This window comes from Penicillium angulare (assembly GCF_028827245.1).
Source record: "Penicillium angulare strain IBT 27051 chromosome Unknown utg000005l_segment0_segment0, whole genome shotgun sequence".
Taxonomy (NCBI): domain Eukaryota; kingdom Fungi; phylum Ascomycota; class Eurotiomycetes; order Eurotiales; family Aspergillaceae; genus Penicillium; species Penicillium angulare.
Genome location: NW_026623164.1, coordinates 4,011,333 through 4,036,051, shown reverse-complemented (window position 1 = coordinate 4,036,051; position 24,719 = coordinate 4,011,333). Strand labels below are relative to the sequence as shown.

General features: G+C 47.9%; 11 protein-coding genes across 11 annotated transcripts; 5 read left to right on the top strand and 6 right to left on the bottom strand.

Moving 5' to 3' along the window:
- Nucleotides 1-297: 297 nt before the first annotated feature.
- N7478_008880 (sulfite reductase subunit alpha) lies at nt 298-3,444 on the bottom strand (the record flags this gene model as incomplete). Its single annotated transcript, XM_056925094.1, has 1 exon — nt 298-3,444. The coding sequence occupies one exon, from the start codon at nt 3,442-3,444 to the stop codon at nt 298-300; it is 3,147 nt and encodes a 1,048-aa protein (XP_056777820.1).
- Nucleotides 3,445-5,113: 1,669 nt separating this feature from the next.
- On the bottom strand, nt 5,114-6,220 carry N7478_008879 (uncharacterized protein; the record flags this gene model as incomplete). The annotated part of the gene is made up of 1 exon (XM_056925093.1): nt 5,114-6,220. The coding sequence occupies one exon, from the start codon at nt 6,218-6,220 to the stop codon at nt 5,114-5,116; it is 1,107 nt and encodes a 368-aa protein (XP_056777819.1).
- A 672-nt stretch (nt 6,221-6,892) lies between these two features.
- N7478_008878 (carbon-nitrogen hydrolase family protein) lies at nt 6,893-8,059 on the top strand (the record flags this gene model as incomplete). Its single annotated transcript, XM_056925092.1, has 3 exons — nt 6,893-7,062; nt 7,178-7,617; nt 7,683-8,059. The coding sequence occupies 3 exons, from the start codon at nt 6,893-6,895 to the stop codon at nt 8,057-8,059; spliced, it is 987 nt and encodes a 328-aa protein (XP_056777818.1).
- Nucleotides 8,060-8,115: 56 nt separating this feature from the next.
- N7478_008877 (fungal specific transcription factor domain-containing protein) lies at nt 8,116-9,009 on the bottom strand (the record flags this gene model as incomplete). Its single annotated transcript, XM_056925091.1, has 1 exon — nt 8,116-9,009. The coding sequence occupies one exon, from the start codon at nt 9,007-9,009 to the stop codon at nt 8,116-8,118; it is 894 nt and encodes a 297-aa protein (XP_056777817.1).
- Nucleotides 9,010-10,846: 1,837 nt separating this feature from the next.
- On the bottom strand, nt 10,847-11,936 carry N7478_008876 (major facilitator superfamily domain-containing protein; the record flags this gene model as incomplete). The annotated part of the gene is made up of 3 exons (XM_056925090.1): nt 10,847-10,932; nt 10,986-11,159; nt 11,225-11,936. 3 exons carry the CDS (start codon nt 11,934-11,936, stop codon nt 10,847-10,849), a joined length of 972 nt encoding a protein of 323 aa, XP_056777816.1.
- A 1,437-nt stretch (nt 11,937-13,373) lies between these two features.
- On the top strand, nt 13,374-14,876 carry N7478_008875 (acyl-CoA dehydrogenase family protein; the record flags this gene model as incomplete). The annotated part of the gene is made up of 4 exons (XM_056925089.1): nt 13,374-13,706; nt 13,776-14,026; nt 14,079-14,686; nt 14,743-14,876. 4 exons carry the CDS (start codon nt 13,374-13,376, stop codon nt 14,874-14,876), a joined length of 1,326 nt encoding a protein of 441 aa, XP_056777815.1.
- A 335-nt stretch (nt 14,877-15,211) lies between these two features.
- N7478_008874 (uncharacterized protein) lies at nt 15,212-15,972 on the top strand (the record flags this gene model as incomplete). Its single annotated transcript, XM_056925088.1, has 2 exons — nt 15,212-15,250; nt 15,310-15,972. The coding sequence occupies 2 exons, from the start codon at nt 15,212-15,214 to the stop codon at nt 15,970-15,972; spliced, it is 702 nt and encodes a 233-aa protein (XP_056777814.1).
- A 292-nt stretch (nt 15,973-16,264) lies between these two features.
- N7478_008873 (uncharacterized protein) lies at nt 16,265-17,275 on the bottom strand (the record flags this gene model as incomplete). The annotated part of the gene is made up of 1 exon (XM_056925087.1): nt 16,265-17,275. The coding sequence occupies one exon, from the start codon at nt 17,273-17,275 to the stop codon at nt 16,265-16,267; it is 1,011 nt and encodes a 336-aa protein (XP_056777813.1).
- A 1,944-nt stretch (nt 17,276-19,219) lies between these two features.
- On the bottom strand, nt 19,220-19,726 carry N7478_008872 (uncharacterized protein; the record flags this gene model as incomplete). Its single annotated transcript, XM_056925086.1, has 1 exon — nt 19,220-19,726. One exon carries the CDS (start codon nt 19,724-19,726, stop codon nt 19,220-19,222), a length of 507 nt encoding a protein of 168 aa, XP_056777812.1.
- A 524-nt stretch (nt 19,727-20,250) lies between these two features.
- N7478_008871 (uncharacterized protein) lies at nt 20,251-20,451 on the top strand (the record flags this gene model as incomplete). Its single annotated transcript, XM_056925085.1, has 1 exon — nt 20,251-20,451. One exon carries the CDS (start codon nt 20,251-20,253, stop codon nt 20,449-20,451), a length of 201 nt encoding a protein of 66 aa, XP_056777811.1.
- A 2,908-nt stretch (nt 20,452-23,359) lies between these two features.
- On the top strand, nt 23,360-23,698 carry N7478_008870 (uncharacterized protein; the record flags this gene model as incomplete). Its single annotated transcript, XM_056925084.1, has 1 exon — nt 23,360-23,698. The coding sequence occupies one exon, from the start codon at nt 23,360-23,362 to the stop codon at nt 23,696-23,698; it is 339 nt and encodes a 112-aa protein (XP_056777810.1).
- Between the last annotated feature and the right edge of the window lie 1,021 nt (nt 23,699-24,719).

Sequence of the window (24,719 nt, the reverse complement as noted above, 5' to 3'; positions counted from 1 at the left end):
TCTCATAGACTTGTTAAAGTGATTGAGAACTCTGGTTGATGAAGCGAAGCGGATACCCTACAAGCAGTTATTGGGCTGTAAAAGAATCAAAGAAACAGTTTAAAAGACTAAAGGAATTATCTCTAGGTTGAGAAAAATGTTGTATGCTCGTAATTATCACTGATGCATTTTCAAGTTCTATATACAACTTGCGCTAGTGCAAATCATAACGATCTAAAGAGGGGGAATAGACAACGTGGGGGACATAAGAGACTATAAATGCAAATCATCAAATCCGGTCAAGCCATTGGCTTAAGTCTAGTAGACCTCCAGAACGTAACGCTCCTCATCCTTGAGCTTTTCAATCTCCTTGCGGGTGTCAACCTTCTTGCCGTTGGCCTTGGCCTCAGCGCCAATCGCCTCCTCAAGCACAGCTGTCACATCGGGCACGGGCCAGGTGGGTCCACACAGGTAGAACGCACCATCCTCTTGGATGTACGCCTTGCGAATGGCATCCAGACTCTGGCGCATGCGGTCCTGAATGTAAATCTTCTCGGGCTGATCACGAGAGAAAGCAGCACCAAGCAGAGTGATGACACCGGCTTCTTGGTAGGCTTCCCACTCTTCACCATAGCAGTACTCCTCGCGCTGGTGACGCGAACCCATGTACAGAAGGACGGATCCAATCTCCTTGCCCTGGGCCTTTTCGAGAGCACGGTGCTGCACGAAGGCACGGAAAGGAGCAAGGCCAGTACCCAAACCAGCCATGATGAGGGGTTGGGTGGATAGTGGTGGCAGTTTCATGACACTAGACTTGACGCTGACGGTGATGGGAGAACCAACTCGGAGACTGCTCAGGTAGCGGGTTGCAAGACCGAAGCGATCCTTACCACTTGGCGAGGCCCAGTTGACGGCGACGATCATCAGTGCGACGCTGTTGGGGGTCACCTTCTGGCAAGAGGCGATGGAGTACTCACGACGCTTCAGAGGACCGATGATACGGACAATCTCGTGGAAGTCGGGGTGAGCAGAGGGGTACTCGAGGAGAATTTCAGCGAAGGTGACAGTGTCAACCTCTGCGCGGCGCTTGAACTCGGTGGCACCATCAGGGCCTCCCAGGGTTCTCAGCTCGGTCTTCTCCTTCTCATCAGTGGCGTACTCGGCGAGCGCTTCGTAGAAACGCTTGGGTGGACGACCGAAGATGTCGACGTTTTGGGTCAAGGCCTGGTAAACAGTGCGGTTCTCAAAAACGTTGGGGTCCTCGCGGCTAGGGACCTCGACGACAGCATCGGCATCAAGTCCGTAGAAGGCGATGAATTCAGAGACGTCGGCAGGGTCATTCTCGGCGTGGACACCAAGGGCCTCGCCAATGTCGTAAGTGAGGCCAGTCTCGCCCAGATCGAATTCAATGTGGAAGATGTTACGATCATAAGTAACAGGAGTAAGACGGCGGTTCTCCTTGACATGGACGGTGAAGGTCTTGGTTGCCAAATCGGGACGGAGGGCGTTGTGGGTGCCGAAAGCCTCCTTGAATGCCAGACCAGTAGCGGCAGTCTCCCAGCCTCGAAGGAGAGTGGGCTCCTCGGTCTCCTCCTTGTAGAATGGCGAGAAGCTGTTGACGGAGATGTCCTTGGGAAGCTGGGTCGCCTCGCTGACACCTTCGGGTTCCTTCCAAGACTCAGGAACTTCGATCTGACGAAGAAGCTTGTCAAGGTCCTTGGAGACAGTCTCAAGGGCCTCGGCATTTCCTGTGACGGAGGACAGCTTCTGCACAGCCAAGCCCTCCTGGGAAGGCAGAGCCACACGAAGGAAAGCAGCCTGCAGAATTGGCTCGTTCAGAGAGGCATCCTCGCTGGCGGAGGAATCAATAACGAAGAGTGAGATTCCACGCTGGGCGATGGTTTGTCTGAAGGTAGCGGGCAGCTTCTTCTCGAGATCCTCGTTGGACACGCCAGGAGCGCTCACAATGACCTTGCCATTGTCCTTGACGGACGCAAGCACATCAACGTCACTGAGCAGAGCAATCTTTCCAACGTAGGAAACGTCAGCAGTGGTGATCGAGTAAGGAGCGTCGACAATCTTGGCGCTCTTGCGGATATCGACACGGATGGCACCACCTTGGACCAGGTTGTCAAGAGTCTTGCTAGTGGTAACATTGCTGGCAGAGTCAGCAGCGAGAGCTTGGCTCAGAGCGCGGGTAGCGTTTTCAGAGACAGAGTTGTCAACATCCCAGAAGGTGTATTCCTGGACATTGGCGGAGTCGAGCAGCTGCAGGGGGCTGGTCGCGTTGATTGCATTGTCGATGGGCAGAATGGGCTTGTCGAAGATGCGCTGGAAAGCGGCAGCAGTGGTAATTTGGTCCCAAGACTGAGAGCGAGGGTACTTGATCTCAACAACAGAGGGAGCATGTTCACGGCCGGTGGCAAAGGCCAAAGAAGCCAGCACATCCTCGTAAAGGGCAGAGTGAACGGCTTCCTCTTGGACTGCCTGCTCATCTACGACCTGGCCAAGAACACCGACAGTCTTGGTAGACTGGGGCAGCACGCGCAGGAACTCTTCCTCGACGAATGGGCGGTAAACACGAACATTGACAACACCGATCTGAACACCGCTCTTGGCCAGCGAGCGAGCGACCTGGGCGGTAAGAGTAGCCTCAACAGTACCAAAGACAACAAGAACGGAAGTAGGCTCGGCATGGCCGTGGTACTCGAAAGCACCGTAGTCGGTGCCAAGCTCGCCATTCAGGGTCTTGAGAAGATCCAAGGCCTTGCCTTGCGAATCAAGGTGACGGTTGCGGGAGTCATCCAGAGTCTTGCGAACTGTCTCATAGGTACGAGCAAGGCCAGCCTTGTCAAGTACATCAATGACACGGGTGTTCTCACGGCCGACACGGACACCATCATAGATATGGATGGACGGCAGGATAGATGCCAAAAGTGTGGTGAACAAAGCCATGTGCTGAGACTCGTGGGCAGAGCCACTGGAGACAAGACCGAAACCGAGGTCCTCAGCCAGAGAAAGGGCGGAGGCATAGTCGGACACAAGTCCGTCTTCACCGGCATAGTCGACGGCGGCAACGTGAGCCGCCACCGGGCTCGCCACAGAGTACAACAAAGAGAGTTGCTCAAGGGCAGAGCGCATATAAGGGAGGGTGGCTGAAGAGGCAACGATTCCCTGAGGAACATGGCGCTTCTTCAAGTCGAAGTCCTGGGAGAAAAGGTAACCCAGAGCCATGTTGCCGGCACCCTGACGGGTCTCCATGGCCTTGACAACAGGTGATTCCCCATTGGCGTTGATTTCTTGGGCCTCAGACCATTGGCGGAGCGCGGCATCGAGGTCGAAGGACTCGGGGGAGTAGGAGAAGATCTTGTCACTCAACAAGTAGGCAACTTGTTGGATCAAGTCCTGGGCAGTGACATATGTTGGCCCCGAAAGGGCCGACAGGGCAGGGTTTGAAGCACCCATTGTGGTATGAAATCTTGTCTATATATCAGAACGAACAAGACTGATATAAAGGTGAGTTACAAGAAATCAACCACCCCAAACAATAATAATGTGGAGATGAAGGAGGGGAGATCTCGACCGAAAACCTGCCGGTATATACAATAGAAACCCCAGGGCATGCTTCCATTTTAGGGTTAGCGTGAATCACGCAATCACGCAATTCTCTTATCGATTAGCATCTCGGGCGGCCTCCGATGGCAAAAAACGTGAAAAATTCCGCTTCAAGAAGGATGACTCAGCAGACCCAAATCACCTCATTTGGAGGCCTGAGGCAGAAACATACCGCCTGACTAAAGGTACACAGCGACATCGGGATTGGCCAACTAGTGGAACGAATGTCTCCATCAATATGTGCAACTTTACATTGTGCACATGTGTAATTCTTTGATAGTGTTTATTTATACTACATGCCTATTTCCACATATGTGGTGTTTCTCCTGTCCCCAGTGCGGCTTTCCTATATGAAGTCCTGGCGCTTTTGCATTCCCAAGACCAAAAGAATACACTTGCACAAGTCGCAACATACTCAGCTATGGATAGAGTGAGGTCCTTGTCAATCTTATTAAGTTCAAGTTACTACCAATCTAGCGCATAATGACTTCAAGTTCAAGCTAACTCTCTATCAGTTTCACCGAGCAGAATAAAGACAAGGTACAAAGGAGCCTAGGTCTATTGCGCTGAATTAGGTGCTCATTGAGGAGTTTATTTGCTAGTATATCGAATAGTTCTAGGGAAGAGTTAGTAAGGATGGCCAGTGGTCAAATCTGGGTTGTCGTTCGTTCAGGTTGGTGGGGCCAAGGATGGGGGCCTAGTTAGCCGGCCACCGGACCCACATAAACCTTCCCTCAGCCATGTAAACAAATGCATCAACGCCCCGACTCAGAGAGCTTCCTTGAATGTGTCAATGTATTTTGAGGTTTCTGGTTTTATTTTTGCTACGTCTCGCAATGGCTCTACAAATCGAGTTTTTACGAACAGGAATCCTGCAAATGGTTCTACAACACTTGTCCACGGATGACCGCAGCCTTCGCGCCTTTGCATGTGTGAATCGGATCTGCCGCATAATGGCATCCCCATTGATTTATTAGACCCTGAGAATCTAGGTAGATCCAGGGCATGTTTTCTTTCCCCCCCAGCCTCTATGAAGAGATACAGAGCCCCCAAGGACCAAGAAAGCTACAATATGTCAGATGTCTCACGATCTACAAAGCTCAAGAAATGTTCAGAGCGGATTTCAGTTCACCATATTCAACTTACTACACCGTCCCTCAAATTTATTTTCACAGTGAGATGCCCAGCGCGCTGTATGGTTGTTGGCTATTTGACTAGCATAGCTTTACGATCTCTGAAGTGACATGTCTAGTATTTAGAAGCATTCAATTGATAACTCATATGCATCTTGACCAGTTTCTCAAAGCTTGACGCCCTCAATGAGGTCAAGGTTATTGTTATCCCTCGGGTAGTTAGGGCCTACAATGAAATGGTGATTATTGATAACCCTCTAAGCCTATGCTAATAGTAGGTTTATTAAAAGGTACTAGTAATTCTAGGTAACGCCTTCATTCGAAAACACTAGAGATTCAGAAGATAACCCCGGACAAGGCTTTGAGTTATGTAGCCCATCATCGTATCACTTTGTTTGAAATTCTTCCAGTCCCTCAAAAGCCATAAGCCCCGTTCCCTCGACACAACCTACATACTCACACTCTATTTCATCCGGCTTCAGTATACTAGTCTCTGCCCACAAGCAAATTTTGGCTTTATCTTGCAAGTAACCACCAGGGCCATACGCCACCATAAATTGCGCCCGTAGCTTGACATGCTCAGAATGTTGCTTGCCCATACTCAACATGTGCCCCATATCAGTAAAATAAAAGAATTGTACTTTCCGGTTGTACTTCAATTGTGGTATATTTTCCGGCCCATTGCAGTGGAATGGCCCACTCACCGGATCGTAACAAAGTCGTGCATCGAGAATACCAGATTTAGGGTCATGGGGGCCAGTGGTGATTAAATCGGTAATCCACCGGTTTACTGGCACACTGAAATGCTGCTCCCAGTATATCCTTTCTTCCGAGGATACATGTGTGTGGTCTTGACCTTCTACAACAAAACAGAGGTTGTTGGGGAAATGGTGCATGTTGACACGGCCGTGGCGGATTGCTCTATCTCGCACCGGCGGTGACGAGGATGCTAACGAGGATATTGAGTCGACTTTCGACATTCGGATTCCCTCGGAGCGGCTGAGCGGTCGGTCTAATGATGTCTTGAGAATTTCTCTACCTGTGGTAGATGCCGACATGCGATGATAGTAGCAGCCCCAGTATCCGGATTTGTCTGCGATGGAGACACGTGCACCTAGATAGCCAAGGCCAATAGGTCCCGGTGCATGGTTGGTGCCATGCTGAGTACGACTGCTATGAGGGGAGATGATCTCACGCCACATGCCGGCATCATCGGGCAGCGAAGTCCAGAATGCTGTAACATCGGGTCTTGTCCACCAGGCTTCATAGGCTTGTCGTGTAGACCAATGGACGAGCCAGACTTGTGTTCGGCCGGGGTTGGGTGATGCACCCCCGTCTTGAATAAGACGATCTAAATATGTGGGAAAGTCTTGCATCAAGCTGTCAAATTGCTTGATGAGGGAGGATTCCTTTTCATCGGGATATTCGCTGTGGAGTTGAATACCGTAGAGAGCGTAGACGACCGTGTCGAAATCAAGCTTAACGCCCCACATTATGACGCGATGGTCTTCAAGTTCAGGTTATAGAAGGGATATAGGAGGTTAGTATAGGAATTCAGAAGTGATAACCTTGGAAGGAGAGGAATAGTACATGACCAACCTTTATACCCTTCAACTTGAAGTAATGGAATCATCGCCACATGCGGAGACGAAACTTCCGCAAATTCGCTTGATGGTATGATAAATCAAATAATTTATTCTTATCAAATGCCAGAAATTGTCTTTTTCTATCTCCATACCAGATATCACCAAGCTCTTCATCCTTTGTCTGCACTATCATGCAGAATAATTCCTGTTCGTGGTTGCGGAGGTATAGAGCCCGCAAACTGTAATCGAGGTACCAAGAAAGTCGACAGATATGATACATACTCACTAACTCAATCAATCCAATTGTATAATAGCGATTGGTCATAATGCATCGCAGAAAGTTTGTATCATTGTCTATCAGAATGCCAATTATCGGCGGGCTTCTTATCATTTCCCCGCACAATCATGTGGGGTATTCCCGTTTATGGTTGCGGAGGTGTAGTTTCCGCAAACTCTAATTGCGATACCTTGATGACAGGGGCGGGAGATCAGTAGATAAATGCATATATATAGTCAAATGTATGATGCAAAAATCGAGAACTTCACTCAAATCTTCTTTTACTGCATTCACATCCAACTATGTCTATTTCCAACGTTCGCGTCGCTGTCACTCAAGCTGAGCCCGTTTGGCTAGAACTCAACGAAGGCGTAGACAAAACGTGCCAGCTCATCACTGAGGCAGCTAGTAATGGTGCTAAGTTGATTGCATTCCCTGAATGTTGGATCCCAGGATACCCGTGCTGGATCTGGTAAGTGCAAACGAACATGAAAAGAGAAGAGATAGCCACCCTCAATGTATCATGATGAGATTGAAATTGCACATGAAACTGAAAAAAAAAGAAGCTAACTCTTCTCCTGAACTAGGACTCGACTGTTGGATGTTGGATTGAACGTTCGCTATATCAAGAACTCTCTCCGTCGGAATTCTCCTGAGATGGAACGTATCCAGCGTTGTGCGCGAACCAATTCTATCGCAGTGTCATTGGGATTCTCCGAGAACTTTCACGACTCGATTTATATAGCCCAGGTGCTGATTGGCCCCGACGGAGAGATCCGGGCGCATCGCCGGAAGATGAAGCCCACGCATATGGAGAGGACGATCTTCGGTGACGCTTCTGGAGACTGTTTCGCTAGTGTGGCCGAGCTGCCATTTGCAAGGGTCGGAGCGCTCTCATGCTGGGAACATATCCAGCCGTTGCTGAAGTATCAAACCATGTCTCAGCATGAGGACATACATGTGTACGCGTGGCCAAGTCTAACGCCTCATTCGGGCGGACAGGATCTCTGGTCGATGTCTGCAGAAGGTGTGATTTCCTCTCATCTACCCACTGTGACAGAAGGAAGATGAAATGCTGACTGTGAGATGTAGGATGTCAAGCTCTCTCACAGACTTATGCGATAGAATCGCAGTCTTTTGTTCTTCACTGCACGGCATTAATCACGGAGGAGGGTGTGAAGGTGATGGACACCTCGACGGGAGCATTAATGTCGTCTCCTGGAGGTGGAAGTTCGGCAGTTTTTGGACCCGACGGCCGCCGACTCACTAAGCCAGTCGATTCAACAACTGAAACAATCATCTATGCGGATCTGGAGTTGGATCAGATCATCAGTACCAAGATGTTTGCTGATGGAAATGGCCACTACAGCCGTCCTGATCTGATGAGGCTCAACGTCTCTACCAAGGTCAGGAAGATGGTTATCGAGGATGATCAGGAAGATATTGTCGATGTATCCACAGTAGTCTAGCCAATCTTAATTTAAGTTGTTCATTCATGTTGTTAGGACTGTCTCTCGGAGTTGTTTTATCCAGTGAACAGCCAATTCAAGTCACCCATGTCATTGATCTCAGGAAGGTAGCCGGATATGTTGATATCAAAGTTGGGGGCGGCGGGTTGATGTCCCTCGATGAAATCATAGTCCTGTTCCATTTCAAGGCCAATTCCCATATTAAATAGATCGTGCTCAGTGAAGACATCAATGTTGGGTGCTTGCGGGTAGCCAATATCAGTGTATATGCTTTCTCTCGAGGTACCATCCAACCCAGTGGTCTCGGTTTGGAATATGTGGACTTCTGGCTGTACGACTGACTCAACTCCCCATCTACCCGCCAGCGATTTTATCACAGCTGTGCTCTTCGCGCAGCGGACAGGCCACAATTGTTTCAACTCTTCTAACAAAACGAGACATCTTCGCACTGACCGCGTACTGTGCCGCCGAAGACCACGCGACTTAGAAGTTGTATTCATGAGGTGAACAATTGTAGCGCTTAACAGGTGATGAATCAACAGAGGATTGGCATGTTGGAATGTATAATGAAGCCGATAGAGATGAACTAGTCGGACCATGGACGAAGCTGCATTGCTGATCGATCGTAAAACGAGTGACATAGCATTGGACGCATCATTAGGTTGGTCTTTCACCCGGATCAACAGACGCAGAAAAGGCGGTATTGTAACCAGAGTCGCCATCTGATAAGCCATATGAAAGAGCAATATCGGTTTCGCTGTGAACCCACGCTTCATTCGGAGACGCGCGTCGCATGTTTTGAAGAAATGGCCTAGCTGGCCATGTGTGGACATGAGAAGTTCCATTTGAGGCGTCAAGCCGATATTATCAAAATTAGATGAAAATCTGGAGTCCTCGATAAGCCAAAGATCTAACTTGAACGTCATATGAATGGGAGAATAAACATACATCTGATCCATACTTCTATCGTGCATGTGCCATAATTTGCACTGCCACGCGAACGATATTTGTCCTAAGTCTTCGGTATCGGCAAAAATAGTTTCAATTGCAGGAACATTGACCCGACGCCACGGCAGGACACAATTGCGACCAAGAATAGAGATTGAGGTTCGATCGGTCATGTAAAAAGACCAAAATGTCTGCACATCTTCCGGGGCTGGTGCATTAATCTCACTTCCATGTCATCCGAAGCAAGGACGTGAAGCCGCAAATGAACAGCCATCCCTGCAGCCATGGAAAGAAAGACCCAACCAAAGTGGTCGCGGCCCAAGGCGAGTGATCTCCAGGAGAGGATGCACATACCCTGGATTGAATATATTGACGATGCATTTCGAAGACATGAAAAGATAAGACTTTCAGCGAATGCAGCAAACGCATCGCCAACTGACAATGAATCTTGTTCCTGTTCGAAAGTCGCACCTGCAGCTAGCATGGCACTGTGAAGAAATAAACGGTCCAAGGGCTGCTGGGGATAGTGGTGTAGAAAATCACTGGAGGTGTATTGGGTGAATTGATGTTCACTGTTAATGCAATCAAGAAACAGCCCAGCCAGTCGATATAGTCGATCATGATCTTCACAGGAGGGGGGAATAGGCGGCTGCAACTGCACATATGGTGAAATTGGAATGTATGTAGTAGAGTTTCCCAAAGCTTCTTCGTTGCCTATTGTTACAGCATCACCTAGATTGGTTCTCCACAGCATCACACTCAATTCCTCCATTGCCATGGATGATCTGTCACTGTCGATTGGAATCTTGGCCATAGGTCTTTCGGCAGATTTGGTGTCATTCTCCGAGATCGTAGATGTTGCTTCCTGAGAACGGGAAGCATTTTTCTGGAGGGCCAGAAGTGCTTGAACCTGGTCTTCCAATGAGCGCACGTAATCTTCGTCCCAGTATTTACGTCTGAGAACAGTCAATCACCATTTTTGACATGCAAGGTGGGGGAGTACTAGGAACTACATACTTTCGTGGCTTCATCTCTGATTCATACACGCATTCTTTGCCGCTCTTTTCGCAAGTTGAGCATCTTGGCCGTGTTTTGTTGCACTTTCGTGATGTCGCAATGTCAGCGCGAATTAGATGCACCAAACAGAACGGGGTTGCAGCTCACACGACGTTTGGAAGATCGACACGGCTGGCAAGCGATAGGTGCGAGCACCGAGCCCTGTTTATCTTGGGAAGCAATGTTCATTTTCCAGCAGCATCAAGCAGTAAACAGTCTGTACGACATATGCAATGCAATTTCTCGATGGGCGCGTAATCGGTATGGTAATGCTTAGTTAGGCGCGACTTGGTTTCAGAAACACCCCAAGTCTAAGATATCGAGGGAACCCAAGCTATTCGGCAAGCGGGTGACGCAGAAAAAGAGCTCAGGTGCTGTAATTATTTAGCACACCCGCCCCACATTGGCGCCGATCCCACGATAAACACTTTTGGCCTGAGGCTGTACCGCGGAATAGCGGAATTAACAGAAAAGGCTGGCTGAGGAAGGTTGTATGCTCATTCTGCTCACGTTCATTGTCTACCGTAACCCTACTATTATTATGAACATGACTCATGTATGTGTAATGGTATGTATTATCATAAGGATATATCATTCTTGCTTATGCTCATTTTAACTGTGCTTTTATATCAATGCAATTTTTGACAACTCGCCTGGAAAAAGAACAAAAGAAAAAGAGAGGGGGGGAACGGAACCGTAGCAACCTTTTAACTATGAAAACCAGTTCTGGAGCGCTCCACAAGTAATATCCGTGAAGAAAACTTTGGAGTGCATCAAACCCGTCTAGACCGAAGCACCGCCGTCCTTTACTTCATTTCTTGTTCTGAAAAAGCGATACGAGGCCAAACCCACAACGAAACAAATGCAACCTAGTTGAGGCATTAGTGATGGTTTTCATAGCAGCGTTATTTTCGAAACTGACCTAAAATCATACTCATACGGTCAAATCCAATCATTTCTGACAAAGGTCCCGCAAATAGTGGTCCCAGCATCAGTCCGAGATTAAACGCGACCTCGTTCATAGCAAAAACTCTGGAGCGTCCACCACGTGGGCCAAATATCTTGCGCTGCTTAGACTCATACTCTTCCAATATGCCTGTTTGTTCCAATGTTGTTAGTAAAGCATCCATATATATGGGTATAGTGGTTGGGTGCACTGACTCATCACATGGAGCATCCCTGAGCCTTGGATAAAGGGCAGGACAAGTCCCATGCCCACCATGCAGAAGATAAATATTTGTTTTCCATTTTCCTCGCCAGAGGCCCAGGATGTTCCATTCCCAGGAATACCCAGGAAAATCAACATAGGAGTCATGACCATCCATGCGATCGTAGTAGGATAACGAAGTCCAACAATGTCCCTAAGCCAACCCGAAATTGGCCCCAGGATTATGCTAGGGACGCGCAAAAGCAGGAACATTGTTCCAACGTCTAGCGGACCCCAGCCAAAAATTTCACGAAGGTGGACTGGTAGAGTAGTGTTCAGTGCTGCAACTACTACAGATGTTGTAACGCTGTTCGAAATACCGACAATGACTCGGATGTCTGCAAGCATTGTGAAATAAAACTTTGTTGCCGATGGAGTTTGCTCAACCTCACCATCTTTAGAATTGGGTTGTGTAATTGGTGAAAGCAGTGGAGAGCATTCCCTGTTGTTGCTGTCTGGTGTTGTTTCGTCATATTCAGGCGTCCCATCCCGTGCAGGTGTATCAGCAGAATTGAAATCCTGTGGTTCAATCAAGATCAACCATGCAATGATATCGAAGGCTAGAAATCCCAATGGCAGGCACCAGGCTGGCCAATACCCTGTCAATTCAAGTAGAGCTCCCGCAATCACGGGTCCTCCAACTGTGCCGGTCACGACAAGAGACATGCTTGCTCCCATCATCTTCCCCATATTTCCTTCTCCGGCATTTTCCACTAGAACAGCCAAACAGACAATCCATGCCGCTGCTCCTGCGCTTCCTTGAAGAACTCTACCTAAGATAAGCACCCAATCTGCAACGGAAATATCAGTATCGATTTATACAAATATCGCCAGAAGCAGATAGGTTAAAGACATACAAGCCGGTGTAGAAGCAACGAGAAGAGTTCCGACCAGTGCGACCGTGAGTGAAAGAAGAATTGGAGTCCGTCTACTCGATGTCTTATCGAGAAAATGGGCGAGAATTGGAGCGCACACCACAGTAGCGAAACCATGAATCCCAAGCAACGAAGTCGTCAGGTGTTGTGTCTGCGAAGGCGGATAATGCAAACGAACTTCAAGCATGTAAGGTAAAATTGGAACGACGAAGCCATATAGTAACACCTCTTATTCATCCAAGATGTGAGATACTTGAATTTTACCCCGCTAGGAAGGGTTAGAGATTGAGCTTACCTGTTAGCAAGGCGAGACAGGCAGTCCCTATTATTAAAGTGTGGGAGGAGCGGTATTTATGGCCTATCGGCTGGTTTGCAGGGGACCTCATTTTAGCGACAAAAGAGAGAGTTGTCAAGCTTCATTCAACATGTTATTGATAGGAAGCTATAGAAAATTTATCAGGATGTCGCAAGGGCCATTTGAGAAGAGTCATAAGCCTGGGGGGAAAATTTGGCTGTATCAAACGACCCCAAGCGCCCCCTCACCTACCAACACGAACCTACCCCGATTGGGTTTAGACTTTAGATCTACACTGTAGGTTTCGGGGTCGGTTGTTGACATGATCCTAGATCTCATTGACAAAGTGGGGATCTACAATGGCGAAGAATCGATCACAAATAAGTCCCATCGTATATGTGTCAATATTTACGAAGTTGGGTAAATGGTGAAAGCTACAGTGCAAAGCACGTTTGAAGGTTGGCGGGGCGGGCCCTCGGAGCTTCTGTCAACATCGACTCCCCGGGCTGTCGGTATTTGATATCCGCTTAGCACTGAGCGAGGTTGAAGATCCTAGTACCTAATCTGACAAAGTTTCGATCTTGCCTATGGCTAGCCTATTTGGATAGGTACCAGAAACCCTGGAACTCAACAGAGGGATAATTATCTATGCAGAACAAGAGTATGACTCAGCCCTGCATGTTATTAATTTATGCCTGAGGTGTCAAGGTGTCAAGGTGTCCAACCATGTGATGTCGCAGCGGTCCACCGGTCCACGGGTAGCAGCACCACCGAGCCTCGGTCGCAGTCAAATCACGTTGCGGAGAAGCTACCCCAGACCGTGACCCCCTTGTTGTCCGTATATGTACATAAATTGTTTTTAATCTCTTTCAATACAACGTTGCCAGGGTGCACATTCCAACAAAAAACAGTTCATCATCATCTTCGACAAAGATGGCGACAAATTCCGTCAATCCAGTTCCTTTCTCTGAGCCACCTTATCTACGTGGCCTACCCTCCCCATACATCACACCAGCGCATCGTCGCTTCCAGGAAGCATGCCGTAAGTTCGCATGGGAACATCTGATCCAACATGCACTCGAATGGGAAAGGGAGGGGACTGTGCCCGAACATGTTTTCCAGACCTTTTGCAAGCACAATATGTTATTGCCCAATATGCCATCTCCTCTTCCTGTGGATTGGCTAAAGCGTCTTGGGATCAATGATATTCTGGGTGTCAAGGTTGAAGATTGGGATTATATTTACACTGGAATATACTGTGATGAGGTGAGGAATATCACCTCTGGGTGGAAGACAAGCCAGCAAATTTTCGATATATGCTCAATTCATTTCTAGCTTGCTCGATCGGGTCTTGCTGGTCCCGGAGGTTCCTTGAATGCTGGGTTTGCCTTTGGAATCCCACCAATTGTCAAGTTTGGGAGCAAAGAACTGCAAGAGCGTTTTCTGCCTGATCTCCTCACCGGAAAGAAGCGCGCTTGTATTGCTATCACTGAGCCCGAGGCGGGTAGCGATGTCGCCAACATCGTCACTACTGCAACAAAGAGTGATGATGGCCAACACTACATTATCAATGGAACCAAGAAATGGTAACCACATCAAAAAAGCCATTTAATTCTAGATGAGCTGATAAAGGTTTAGGATTACGAACGGCATCTGGTCCGACTACGCGACCATGGCAGTACGAACCGGAGGTCCGGGTCCTACCGGTCTTTCAGTGCTAATTGTGCCATTGAAGAACCACCCAGGTGTCTCCATGCGCCGTCTTAAGGTCGGAGGTCAAAAGGCCGGGGGAACTACATACATCGAACTCGACGATGTCAAAGTCCCCGTCTCCAACCTTATTGGCAAAGAAGGTGAAGGGATGCGTCTTATCATGACTAACTTCAACCATGAACGCCTGATCATCTCGGTAGGCTGTACCCGCCAGGCACGCGTAGCATTATCCGCTGCATTCTCATACTGCCTTAAGCGTGAAGCCTTTGGCAAGACACTCATGGATCAACCTGTTGTACGACATCGGCTTGCGAAAGCTGGTGCCGAACTCGAGACTATGTGGGCTTGGGTCGAACAGATTCTCTATCAGCTAAATCATCTTAGTAAGGAAGAAGCTGATCGACAGCTTGGTGGACTGACGGCGTTGGCTAAGGCTAAATCTGCTATGGTGCTTAATGAGTGTGCCCAGGTTGCTGTTTTACTGTTTGGTGGAAATGGCTTCACTCAGACTGGGCAGGGTGAGCTTGTGGAAGGTATGTCTGCTTGTATATCCCTTCTTGATCGAGAACTACTAATTGACACCTGCCAGCTATCTACCGTGATGTTCCTGGTGCCCGCATTCCAGGTGGTTCGGAAGATGTTCTGCTTGATTTATCTGTTCGCCAGGTGGTTAAAATATATCAGGCTCAGGAAAAGAAGCTCGCTCAAAGCTCAAAGATTTAGAAACTTTTATTGTGAAACGCTGTTGATTAATATCATTATTGTCCGACCTACGGGCTACCTGGCATTGATATTCCAAGATAGAACAACTTCGATCTTTCTTAGTCATAAATTATTTTCAACTTGGTTATTCTCCTATCTTGGTGAATCTATAGATGCATATTTATGATACACAATTGGAGATGAAATCAAATTCTAATAGTTCCATGCACATTACCCGATCGGGACTAGCCCCGCAATGACGAAAGTGAGTGGAAGAGACGCAATCCTCCTGCCTCAAGTCAACTGCTTATCAGCCCCCAAGATCATCCCTACAACCCCTAAATAACTATTTCATTATGGCAAACGTCGCGCTACTCGGCTGCACAGGCATGGTGGTAAGTTCAAAATCTGAAATACACCACGCAGCCCTCCACTAACTCCCTATCTCATACAGGGCTCCCACATCCTCACCAGCCTAATTTCCAACGCCGGCATCAACCGAGTCGATACAATCTCGCGCAGAACACCACCCGCCGCCGCCGACGCCCCAGCCAAACTCACCACATTAATCTCAGACGATACCACCAAATGGGCCGCTCAACTCTCCGCTCTCTCCCCCACACCAGATATCTACATCACCGCTTTCGGCACCACCAGAGCTGCAGCAGGCGGTTTCGATAACCAATATAAAATTGAGCATGGACTAAATGTTGAGATGGCTCGCGCGGCGCATGAAGCAGGTACTAAAGTGTGCGTGATCATTTCTAGCGGTGGTGCGAATAAGGCCTCGGTTCTTGCGTATCCGCGTATGAAGGGTGAGATCGAGGAGGATATTAAGGCTTTGGGCTTTGAGAAGACGATTATTTTGCGCCCGGGTTTGATTGCGGGGACTCGTGAGGAAAGTCGTCCTACTGAGGCTATCGTGAGGTTTGTTGCGGGGTGGGCTGGGAAGTTGCATTCGTCTTTGAAGGATGGGTGGGCTCAGGAGAGTGATGTTATTGGTCAGGCGGCTGTTAAGGCTGGATTGAAGGCGCTAAAGGGCGATGTTCCTGCTGGTAGTGAGAGTTTGTGGCTTATTGAGGGGAGAAGTATTATTGATGTGGCGAAGAGTGATTAGTTTGGGCTTTTAGGCGGGATCGTGGTCTTCTTTTCTCTGATGGTGGCGGATGTCGATTGGTGAAACAATGCTGTTTTATTCCCCCAAATTACATGCATCTCGTTAATATTGATAATTTGTCTTTTCTTGACTTGAGTGGAGATCTCCGTCTCTGTTGTGTTCAGAGAGGTTATATAAATACATTTTACCTAAGGGTGTATCTAGCTTTATCATGATACTAGTATGTACATGGTTCTTTACACTCGTGGAACACGATGTGAAACCCCCAGCCCTCTATATAGGTAATGTACCTTTAGTATTCATCACCTGACAAGCCGACCATTTTCAAAGAATCTTCCCAAAGCCTAGCTTCATCTTCGATATTGTACGTGGAGCTCGAAGTCGTCCCAAAAAAGGGAATGCCATCATCCTCACCATGTGCAGCGACTGCGCAATCACTGAGGTAAAGGCCACCTTTGCCCTCTAACTCCTTAGAGACCGCAGCCCACAATGTAGTGGCTGCACCCTGTTCAAGTCTCTTCTGCAGCTTGAGCATAGCTTCATTTTGCATCATCGCACCGATCTCTTCTTTAGGTAAATTCTGAGCAAGACCCGTAGCGATGAGGCCAGGATGAAGACGAATTGCATGCAGGCCGTGAGAGCCATAACGACGCTCAATCTCGTTTGCCATGTAAATATTACCCAGTTTGGACTGGCCATATGCTCCCCATGGCCTATATCCGCCTTTCTGGAAATGGTAGTTGTCGGATGGAGGCAATTGAACGACGCGGTGTGCAGCCGCAGCCACGACAACGACTCTGGACTGAAAGTCTGGAGACGAGCCTGCCAGTAAGGCGGACTTGAGGAGGTTGAAGAGCAGGAAATGAGAGAGATGATTCGTTGTGAATTGTAGCTCGTGGCCGCTTTCTGCTAGTTGGAGATCTTGAACGGCCATGATGGCTGCATTGGTGACGAGAATGGTGACTTGATCTGTCTTTGATAAGATGATTTCTGTTGCTGTGCGGACACTGTTTAAAGAGGACTGATCCATCTCGATGAGGTCCATTGTATTAGGGTCGAATATGTCTCCTAGGGCTCGTTTTGCCTTGGTAAGATCTCTTGCCGTCAACAGCAAATGGGCGCCAGTGGCTGAGAGAGCTAGAACGGTTCCAATGCCGATTCCGGAAGAGATGCCAGTTATCACGACGGTCTTGCCTGCTAGCTTTCCTTCCATTGACTCGTCTTTTACTATCTGCATAGCTGTAGGTCGGCCATCACCGAGGCCTTGAGGATTGACGTGGACTGCAGCGTAGCGAGACATCATTTATATAACAAATTTTCAGATTGATTGTGGATAGTTGGGTTTAAGATTGAGCTGATATGATAGGAACAATTGCATTGTAGAATATTATTCTTATTAACAAGCATCTTCTTATATGTTTTGGCGGAGTTTGAATTGTACCGTATCTGATATACTGTATAGAAGCGTACATATGACCTTGAGAATTTTGGCTGACACTTTCTCCTCTTCTAGTTAGCTCTACACTACTGGCCCACTTTACGGGCTAATGTTGGGCCGTCTCCACCCCGGGGCCCGTGGAGCTTTCCGGGTGATCTATAATTTGTCTCCATGGCTGACATTTATTACCCATTACGGACTAGAGCGGGTCATCGACATTTCTTTGTTCTCGAATTCCACCCCCAACTCCCAGTAAATCTCACCTTCCAAGCAGTGACATCCCCTATCGATCTACCAGCCATGGGTAGTCTAGCTGCTCATGCAAGTATGCAAACAGGGGTTCATTTCAAACAAGTGGGGTCCCAGTAATACCCAGAAAGATGACAAGAACCTACGGAAGAAACTACAAAACAGAGCGAATCAAAGAGCACGCAGTAAGTAATTTTTAGAAATAATTCAAAATATTGTCGCATATATCAGAGGCTGATACGTATTCATACTTACTATAGGGCTCCGGTTACAAGCTGAAAACGCTGAACGAAATCCTTCAGGCAAACTTCCTTTCCAAGTTCGTCGTTGGAGACTTGGCTCCGATGAGCCACGGACTAGTCATGCAGAGCAGCTTGAACTAGATAAAAATCAGATTAATCGGCGGTATACACGTGGAATGCCGATACAAACGAGGGAGATAAACCCGAACTCCGAGTCTGACTCTGATTCGGACTCAGGGTCAATGTTAATTACAGAAATCCAGGACATCTCCCTCCTGATGTGATGCAATCGTATATCTCTCAAATACCTCGTTCTGCCGGACAACTACTATCCCTGATCCACTATAACGTATTTCGAGGTCTCCACTATAATAAATTTATACTAGGCCGCACGGTCGTCTCCTGTGAGCCCAGTCGGGAACAGATACGTTTCGATAGAGCATTCCCCAAAGCCGGAACATTTGTTCCCTTCTCACCGGATGTTCCGAAACTCCTGTGCCCAACAAAAATCCAAAGGGAGCGAATTCATTCAAGTTGGATCAATGTATTTCCTTTTCCTGCTATGCGGGAAAACCTTACAAGGTGGGAGACGTCATTCGATCATCCTGAGTTCTGTAGAGATGTTCTTGGCCCTCTGTTTGATACGAGGTACTGTCTTCTTTGGAAGGGAAGTGTGCCTGTTATGAGACCTGCTACGATGGGAAGAGTTACATCTGATGAGGATGATGATATAGATGATGGACTTACTGCGGGGAGACAGGGGTTTATTGTGTGGGGGGAGCCGCATGATTTGGATAGTTGGGAGGTTACGTCTGGGTATTTGAAGAAATGGGCGTGGACTATGCAGGGGTGTGATGAGTTGATAAGGTCAACCAATCGCTGGAGAGGAATTCGAGGTGAGGCGCCATTGCGATTTTCTTTGGAAGCATGCCCTGTGGGGGGTGAGCCGTACTAAGACATGTCGATTGAAATATTGCAACTCCGTTATTATTGGAAGTTTACCTGGTTTTTTATGTGGTGATATGTATTTTTCTGTCTATCTCTCCTTAGTTTATTGTTTTTGAGTTATGTTGTGGTTAATCTTTGAATACAAATGTTCTTAATCTGTCACTGAAAACAAACTTGCAGAAACCACTGGCATGCCAATCATATATATTTAAGTGATATTCTTATTTAAATACATAGTACCTGCGATCACCCGCAAATCCTGAGTATCAAGTCAAGTTACCGTATTATATAACGAAGGATTTAACAATGTAATGAAGAGACTAGAGGGTTCTCCTAAATGACCACCCTCTTTAAATACCAACGCAAACATTCAGTCCCGGTATGAGACATGAGTCCCGTCTTCTTTAACATGTATAGATCGTCCCTTCTTCGGACTTCCTTTCCCACTAATCGACGTCTTATCAGCGTTGCGATCCGGTCCTCCTTCTGTTGGCCTTCGCCAAGCGCTAACATCGGAATTGGCAGGGCTCATGTTCAATGGGTTGCCCTCTTTACCCTCGGCATGTTTCTCTTGCCCCGCAGCTTCAAGCTCGCTTTCTGGTGAGGTATTATGTGGATCATAGGCCGAGGGGTGGTGAGCAACTTCGCTATCAGTCCCGGACTTGGTAACTTCCGATCGTTCCGGGTTCAATTTCTCGCGCTCTTTGGAGTATGAATTCGTTTGGCCGGGTTCTTTCTGGAGTTGTGATGATGTACTGAAAGTGCCCCGCGTTGAGACAGACACGGGCGGTGTCCAGAGACCAGTAGATGGTTGGAGGTGGAGGTGGCGAGTCGTTCTGGTGGCCTGTTGGCCGTTGGAGATGAGGCTCTTCCACATTCTATAGACAGAATATAGATATTTTTTGTTGGTTTGAGACTTGCCGGTTGTCTTGTACAGTTGATAATTGAGGAAAGAGAAAGAGAAAGAAGATAAATTTAAAGCTACGAATCTTGAGACTGGATTTCGTTAAAGCAAGATATTTTCTGTGGAGTTGCCATGATACTACTGTGGTGCCCTGTTCAGCTTGACGGAGTTAATCATGTTGACGTCACTAACTAGAAGCCGCTAACCACATTCCGTAATCAGCTGTACAGAAGTACACAAAAGCAACAACACCAGAATTTCTGGATAAGATGGGGTTGTAAAAAGAAATGTGACCTGTACTATCTGCATGTTAGGCTGTGGGCTATTTATTTTGTTTTGTTTTTTTATCAATCAGGTTAATGGGCCAAAGCCAGCAAGGTACTGCCACGTCAACAGTGATACATCGGGATCAGCATCTCATCACAATGTATGAGATTGCAGCTTGCATAATCAATATTTTGATTGCTTGCCGGACGCCGAGTAATAAACTTTGCACCATGGATGGCGAATTCAATTCCGCGGAATGGGCACCGGGCACTGGTACATATGTTTTAGTGCATCTTGGTGATCGCCAGAAATGGAATAGATTCCTAGTGGAACCCGGGCACAAGGAAAATCTGAATGTCAGCAACATTAACCCAGAAGGGAACAGGAAGGGAAATGCGGATCTGTGCCAGGCTGGACATGTGCCAAAATGACATGCGGGAGCACCGAACGTCTCAGTGGGGAGGGATGGCACCTGGGCAAATGCAGATGCGAGGGGCCGCGTCGAGAAGGAATCCAATCGGCCAATGAACCATCGGGCCTAAGGTCGGTTCGGCATGGACCTCGATGTTATGCACCATTCGTTTTGGGATGCCATGGGTGGGGAAAGGCATTGTTAGCTGCATATTACCGACATCCCAGGCAGGGTCAATCATTGGACGCCATGCTTGGCTGCAAGTGAGAAAGCCATGTTCAGCCGACCAATCTGAGTGCGCTGACTCGATTCCAAGGCAAATGCCTTTTTACTCTAGAATCCTAAAGCTTTCAGAGCCGGCCACCATTTGTCAACTGGCAGAGATGCGCCTGGAAGGTGCGGGAGCCTCCGCTGGCTTTAAGATCACGGGATCAGAAAGCCCCAGTAGAGTGGGAGCGTTTATGCGGGTCCTGGAAATTCAATTTTAACGTTGTAGAACGGATAATAGGAGTCAACGGCACATGAAATTAGACCGAGGAGGCACTAATCCGAGCTTGAAAGTTCTGAAAGTCTTCTCGGCAACTTAGCACGTTGGGCAGGAATCAGTTTTTACGCTTTTTACCACTATTTTTGGCTCAGATCCTTGCCAGTGACAGGTTCCGAGCGGTGCAAAACAATGGCGGAATTGAATTCGGTAGTAATACGGGGCGAAAGGCAAAAGGGCAGGGGGGGTTGAGAACCTGATTCGAGAATCTCTGGGCTGATGCAACAAGCTAGTTGCAGAAATTAGATCAGTGCTCCCTCAAGGCAGTGCTCACTGAGGCTGTTCGCCTCTGGGCAGGGATTGCTGGGTGCCAACTCAACATCTGGCCATGGATGACCATCCCAATTTCTGACAGAAGACGTAATGAGAGCGGCCGACTCCGACGATCCTGCATCGTATCGCTGGGTATCCCCCTCAAGTGGATCGGTGCGCTGACTAGCAGAAAGGCAATGCAGCCACTTCCATCTTGAACTAAATGAGCTACCCTCCTGCACCAATTTCTTGGTGACAGGGATGAAAGCCAGGCTTTCATGTGGAGCTCCCCGATGGCCTCCAAGGGCGTTGCCGTCTTCGACCCACGGTCTACGAGTCAGCCTTCATTGCCAGGAAATTACAGCACCGAGCCAGAAGCAACGTGCCACGTCAGAGTCTCCGAACTTTAGCGCAGCTGCATGTGGTTCAGCAATATGTGGGAGGTGTCACGGTTCGTGTCTGCGATGGGGAACGCACGGCATCCAGGTCCTATCAATTTCGCCCAAAAAAGCAATCGTATGACGATGAACCATACACATGAGCGGGGCCAAATGCAGGATCCCTCCTCTGCAGCCGTGAGAGATCAGCTGAATGAAAATGGAATCAGCCCCGTTCAAACTTCGGATGCGCAATGCATCGAGCGAGGAGGAGAAAAATCCAATTCCGTGGCCCGTGTCCCTGGGTGCAGGAGGTACCAATAGTAGAGCCTCAGTGACGCGACTGTTGCCACCCGGGTAAGGGACCATTGGCTGACAAGCACGGAGCGGAAAGTTGCGGGAGGTGTGGAACGAAGACAAAGTCTCAATTCTGATATCCTTGCACAAGGGGCTCGGGGGGGCGAGATGATAGAGAGGGAGCACTAAGGCGGGTCGCAACGTTGTGCTGAAACCAAACGCCAATGCACAATATCATGGCTCGATGTTGTGGACGCCATGATAGAGCATCCATCGCCAGGGCTCGATGAGGGAGGGGGTAGTGATGCAGACTTCGGGATAGTGTGTATGCAGGCAATACCACAGACGGCAACGCCGACTGGATTTTGGTGTGGCTAGAAGACGTCTTTCGGGCAGAGAAGCGAGTCAAAGCTCACGATATTTGCTATATTGAGCCAATCAAAAGAGACAGCATCAGGCATGAATGGTAGATTGTATAGCATTACAAGTGGAGTCCCAGGGGACATGCAAAGTTCTGTCACATTTAGAAAAGATAATATCTTTTCTTTTGTTCAAAACAAGGTTATCCCTGGAAAAGATTGTCTGGGAGTTGCATCTAGCTGACAGCTGGCGGTGGGTGAGAGCAACTCAATCCTGCATGATCGTCTATGTGGGACGTAACAGCATCACAGGAGTCTGACTTTATGCGAACGATATGCACCTCAAGGGCGGGGAAAGGCCATCCGGCGATGGCATAGTTGCAGTAGTCGAGACTGGAAAATGGACAACTGCAGCCATGAATTGAGGGATTTTCCACGCTTCGTACATCATCATGGGGACAAAAATCGCCACGCCATGCATCTTGAAGCAACGGTTCATCCTTGGTGTGGCTCCATCCGGAGAGACTTGGTCATCTTACATTCTCCACTATCCAAAGAACTGCTGCCAGCCAACCGGATATGGTTTAACCAGGTTGCGATGTGAAATCCGATGAATGAAAAACACGGACGATAAGCCGTCCCGCACCGGTCAGCGTCGATCAGCTTGGAGGCCACGGTTTTTTGGGTGGCCACGGTTTTTGGGTGACAGACCACGATTTTCCGAGACCCAAGCGGTGACATGCAAATATCGACCGAAACATAAATAAGCCATCCGGTTCCCCTTCATGGTCGTATAGTTCAAAATCGTCACCCCGAGTTTCAAAATCAAGCCATCAAAACAGCAAAAGAGGTCCATAGATCTTCCAAAGAAAAAGCTTTTTTACTCATTTTGAACATTTGTTTCACTTCTCCGGGGATTTTCAAACCAATCTGTGATTAAAAGATCACAAGTTAGCCTATCAAGCCTGTCAAGCTTGGGCAGTCAAATAAAAACCAATCGCGCACCTTGATTTATTCTGAAACAACAACTTGGGTCCCGGAAGCAAGTAAGTTTGATCGGACCCGATTCTCGAACAGAGCTAATGCAATTCGGCAGATATGTGCTTTTACAACCAGAAACGCTTCTCATGTGGAGACTGGAGCTGGACCAGCTTCGCCCACCGATGCAATTACGAGTATCGCACAGGCGAAACATGCGGCATGAAACTCGTCAATTTGACCGAGAATGAAGCAAGCAACTGTCGACTTTGTGAAAAAATCGAGACCAAATACCGGCGGCGTAGCGCCGAGGTCGACCGGCTAGAAAGGTGGAAACGGGAGGGGGCCACTTTGGTTGCCTCGATGGACCGGTCTAAAACTCTCATCAAGGAGCTAGACAAGGAAATCTACATCTTGCAACGGGAACGGGAAGACAAACGAAATACCCTTCACAGGTAGAACTTGGCGGCGATCGGCCACAATTAGTGGTCTTCATTGAGCGAGCAACAAGTGCATTGATTTGACATTTCGGTTTCATGCTTTCCCCCTATATCCTGTTTGCTTTTTGGGGTCCTTTTTCTTTTTTTTCTCTTTTCATCGGTTGGAGGGATTATCTTCTAGGGCGTTTCATGTTTCACCATGCACAGCACATCGCCTGTGACATCAAGTCTGAATCGAGTTTCTGCAATGTAATGGCCTGTATGGTATAAGAGGGTCCGAAGAAATTGAGCAAAATTTTCTTATTGGTTGAGCTGCATTCTTTTTCCGAGCTCTATAGGCTGTCGACACCCAATGGATATATCAATGGAGCCTAGTCGTGTTATAAGCGCCGTGGGTTCTTGGGTGAGCGGTTCGCTGAGACGGACCCAGTCTCATGAAGAGGAAAGGGGGGCGTCGTCTGCAGATTCCCGCAGAAATATCACTGGAGCCTGAAGAAATAATGAATCGTAGCCATTCAATCATCCAGAAAAATCTTCAGAGCAAACACACTGGAGCTGAACAGAAGGATAGTTGGCCCCGCGAACTGTGAAACCCCCTCTTTGAGCGGGTCACGTGTAAACGAACTATACCGATTATGTAATCTTCGTTGTTTCAATTTGTGGCCCAACCACAACCAGCAAGATCTTCACGGAGGTTCAGTTGGGCTGACGCCTAAGTGGAATGGCATTGTTCTCGCATTGTTCTATGTGGATATTAGATTGAAACGTGTGAAGTCACTGACTCGGAAACCTCTTGAGATAAGATGAGATTGCATGACACAAATTTGGCGCATACTCGTTGCAAGGATCCATGGATGCACCTGGATAAATATTAATGGATCCAAAGTGTGTTTAACTATACAAACTAGTAGTATTAGACAACTTCAAATGTTGCCCAGGTGTTTGGACTTCAAGTGACTTTTCTCGATTTGTACTTACTATTAGCAGGTAGGGTTCACATAGGCCTTACTACGCCGGCACTTGTAAGGTCGAGTTGAATT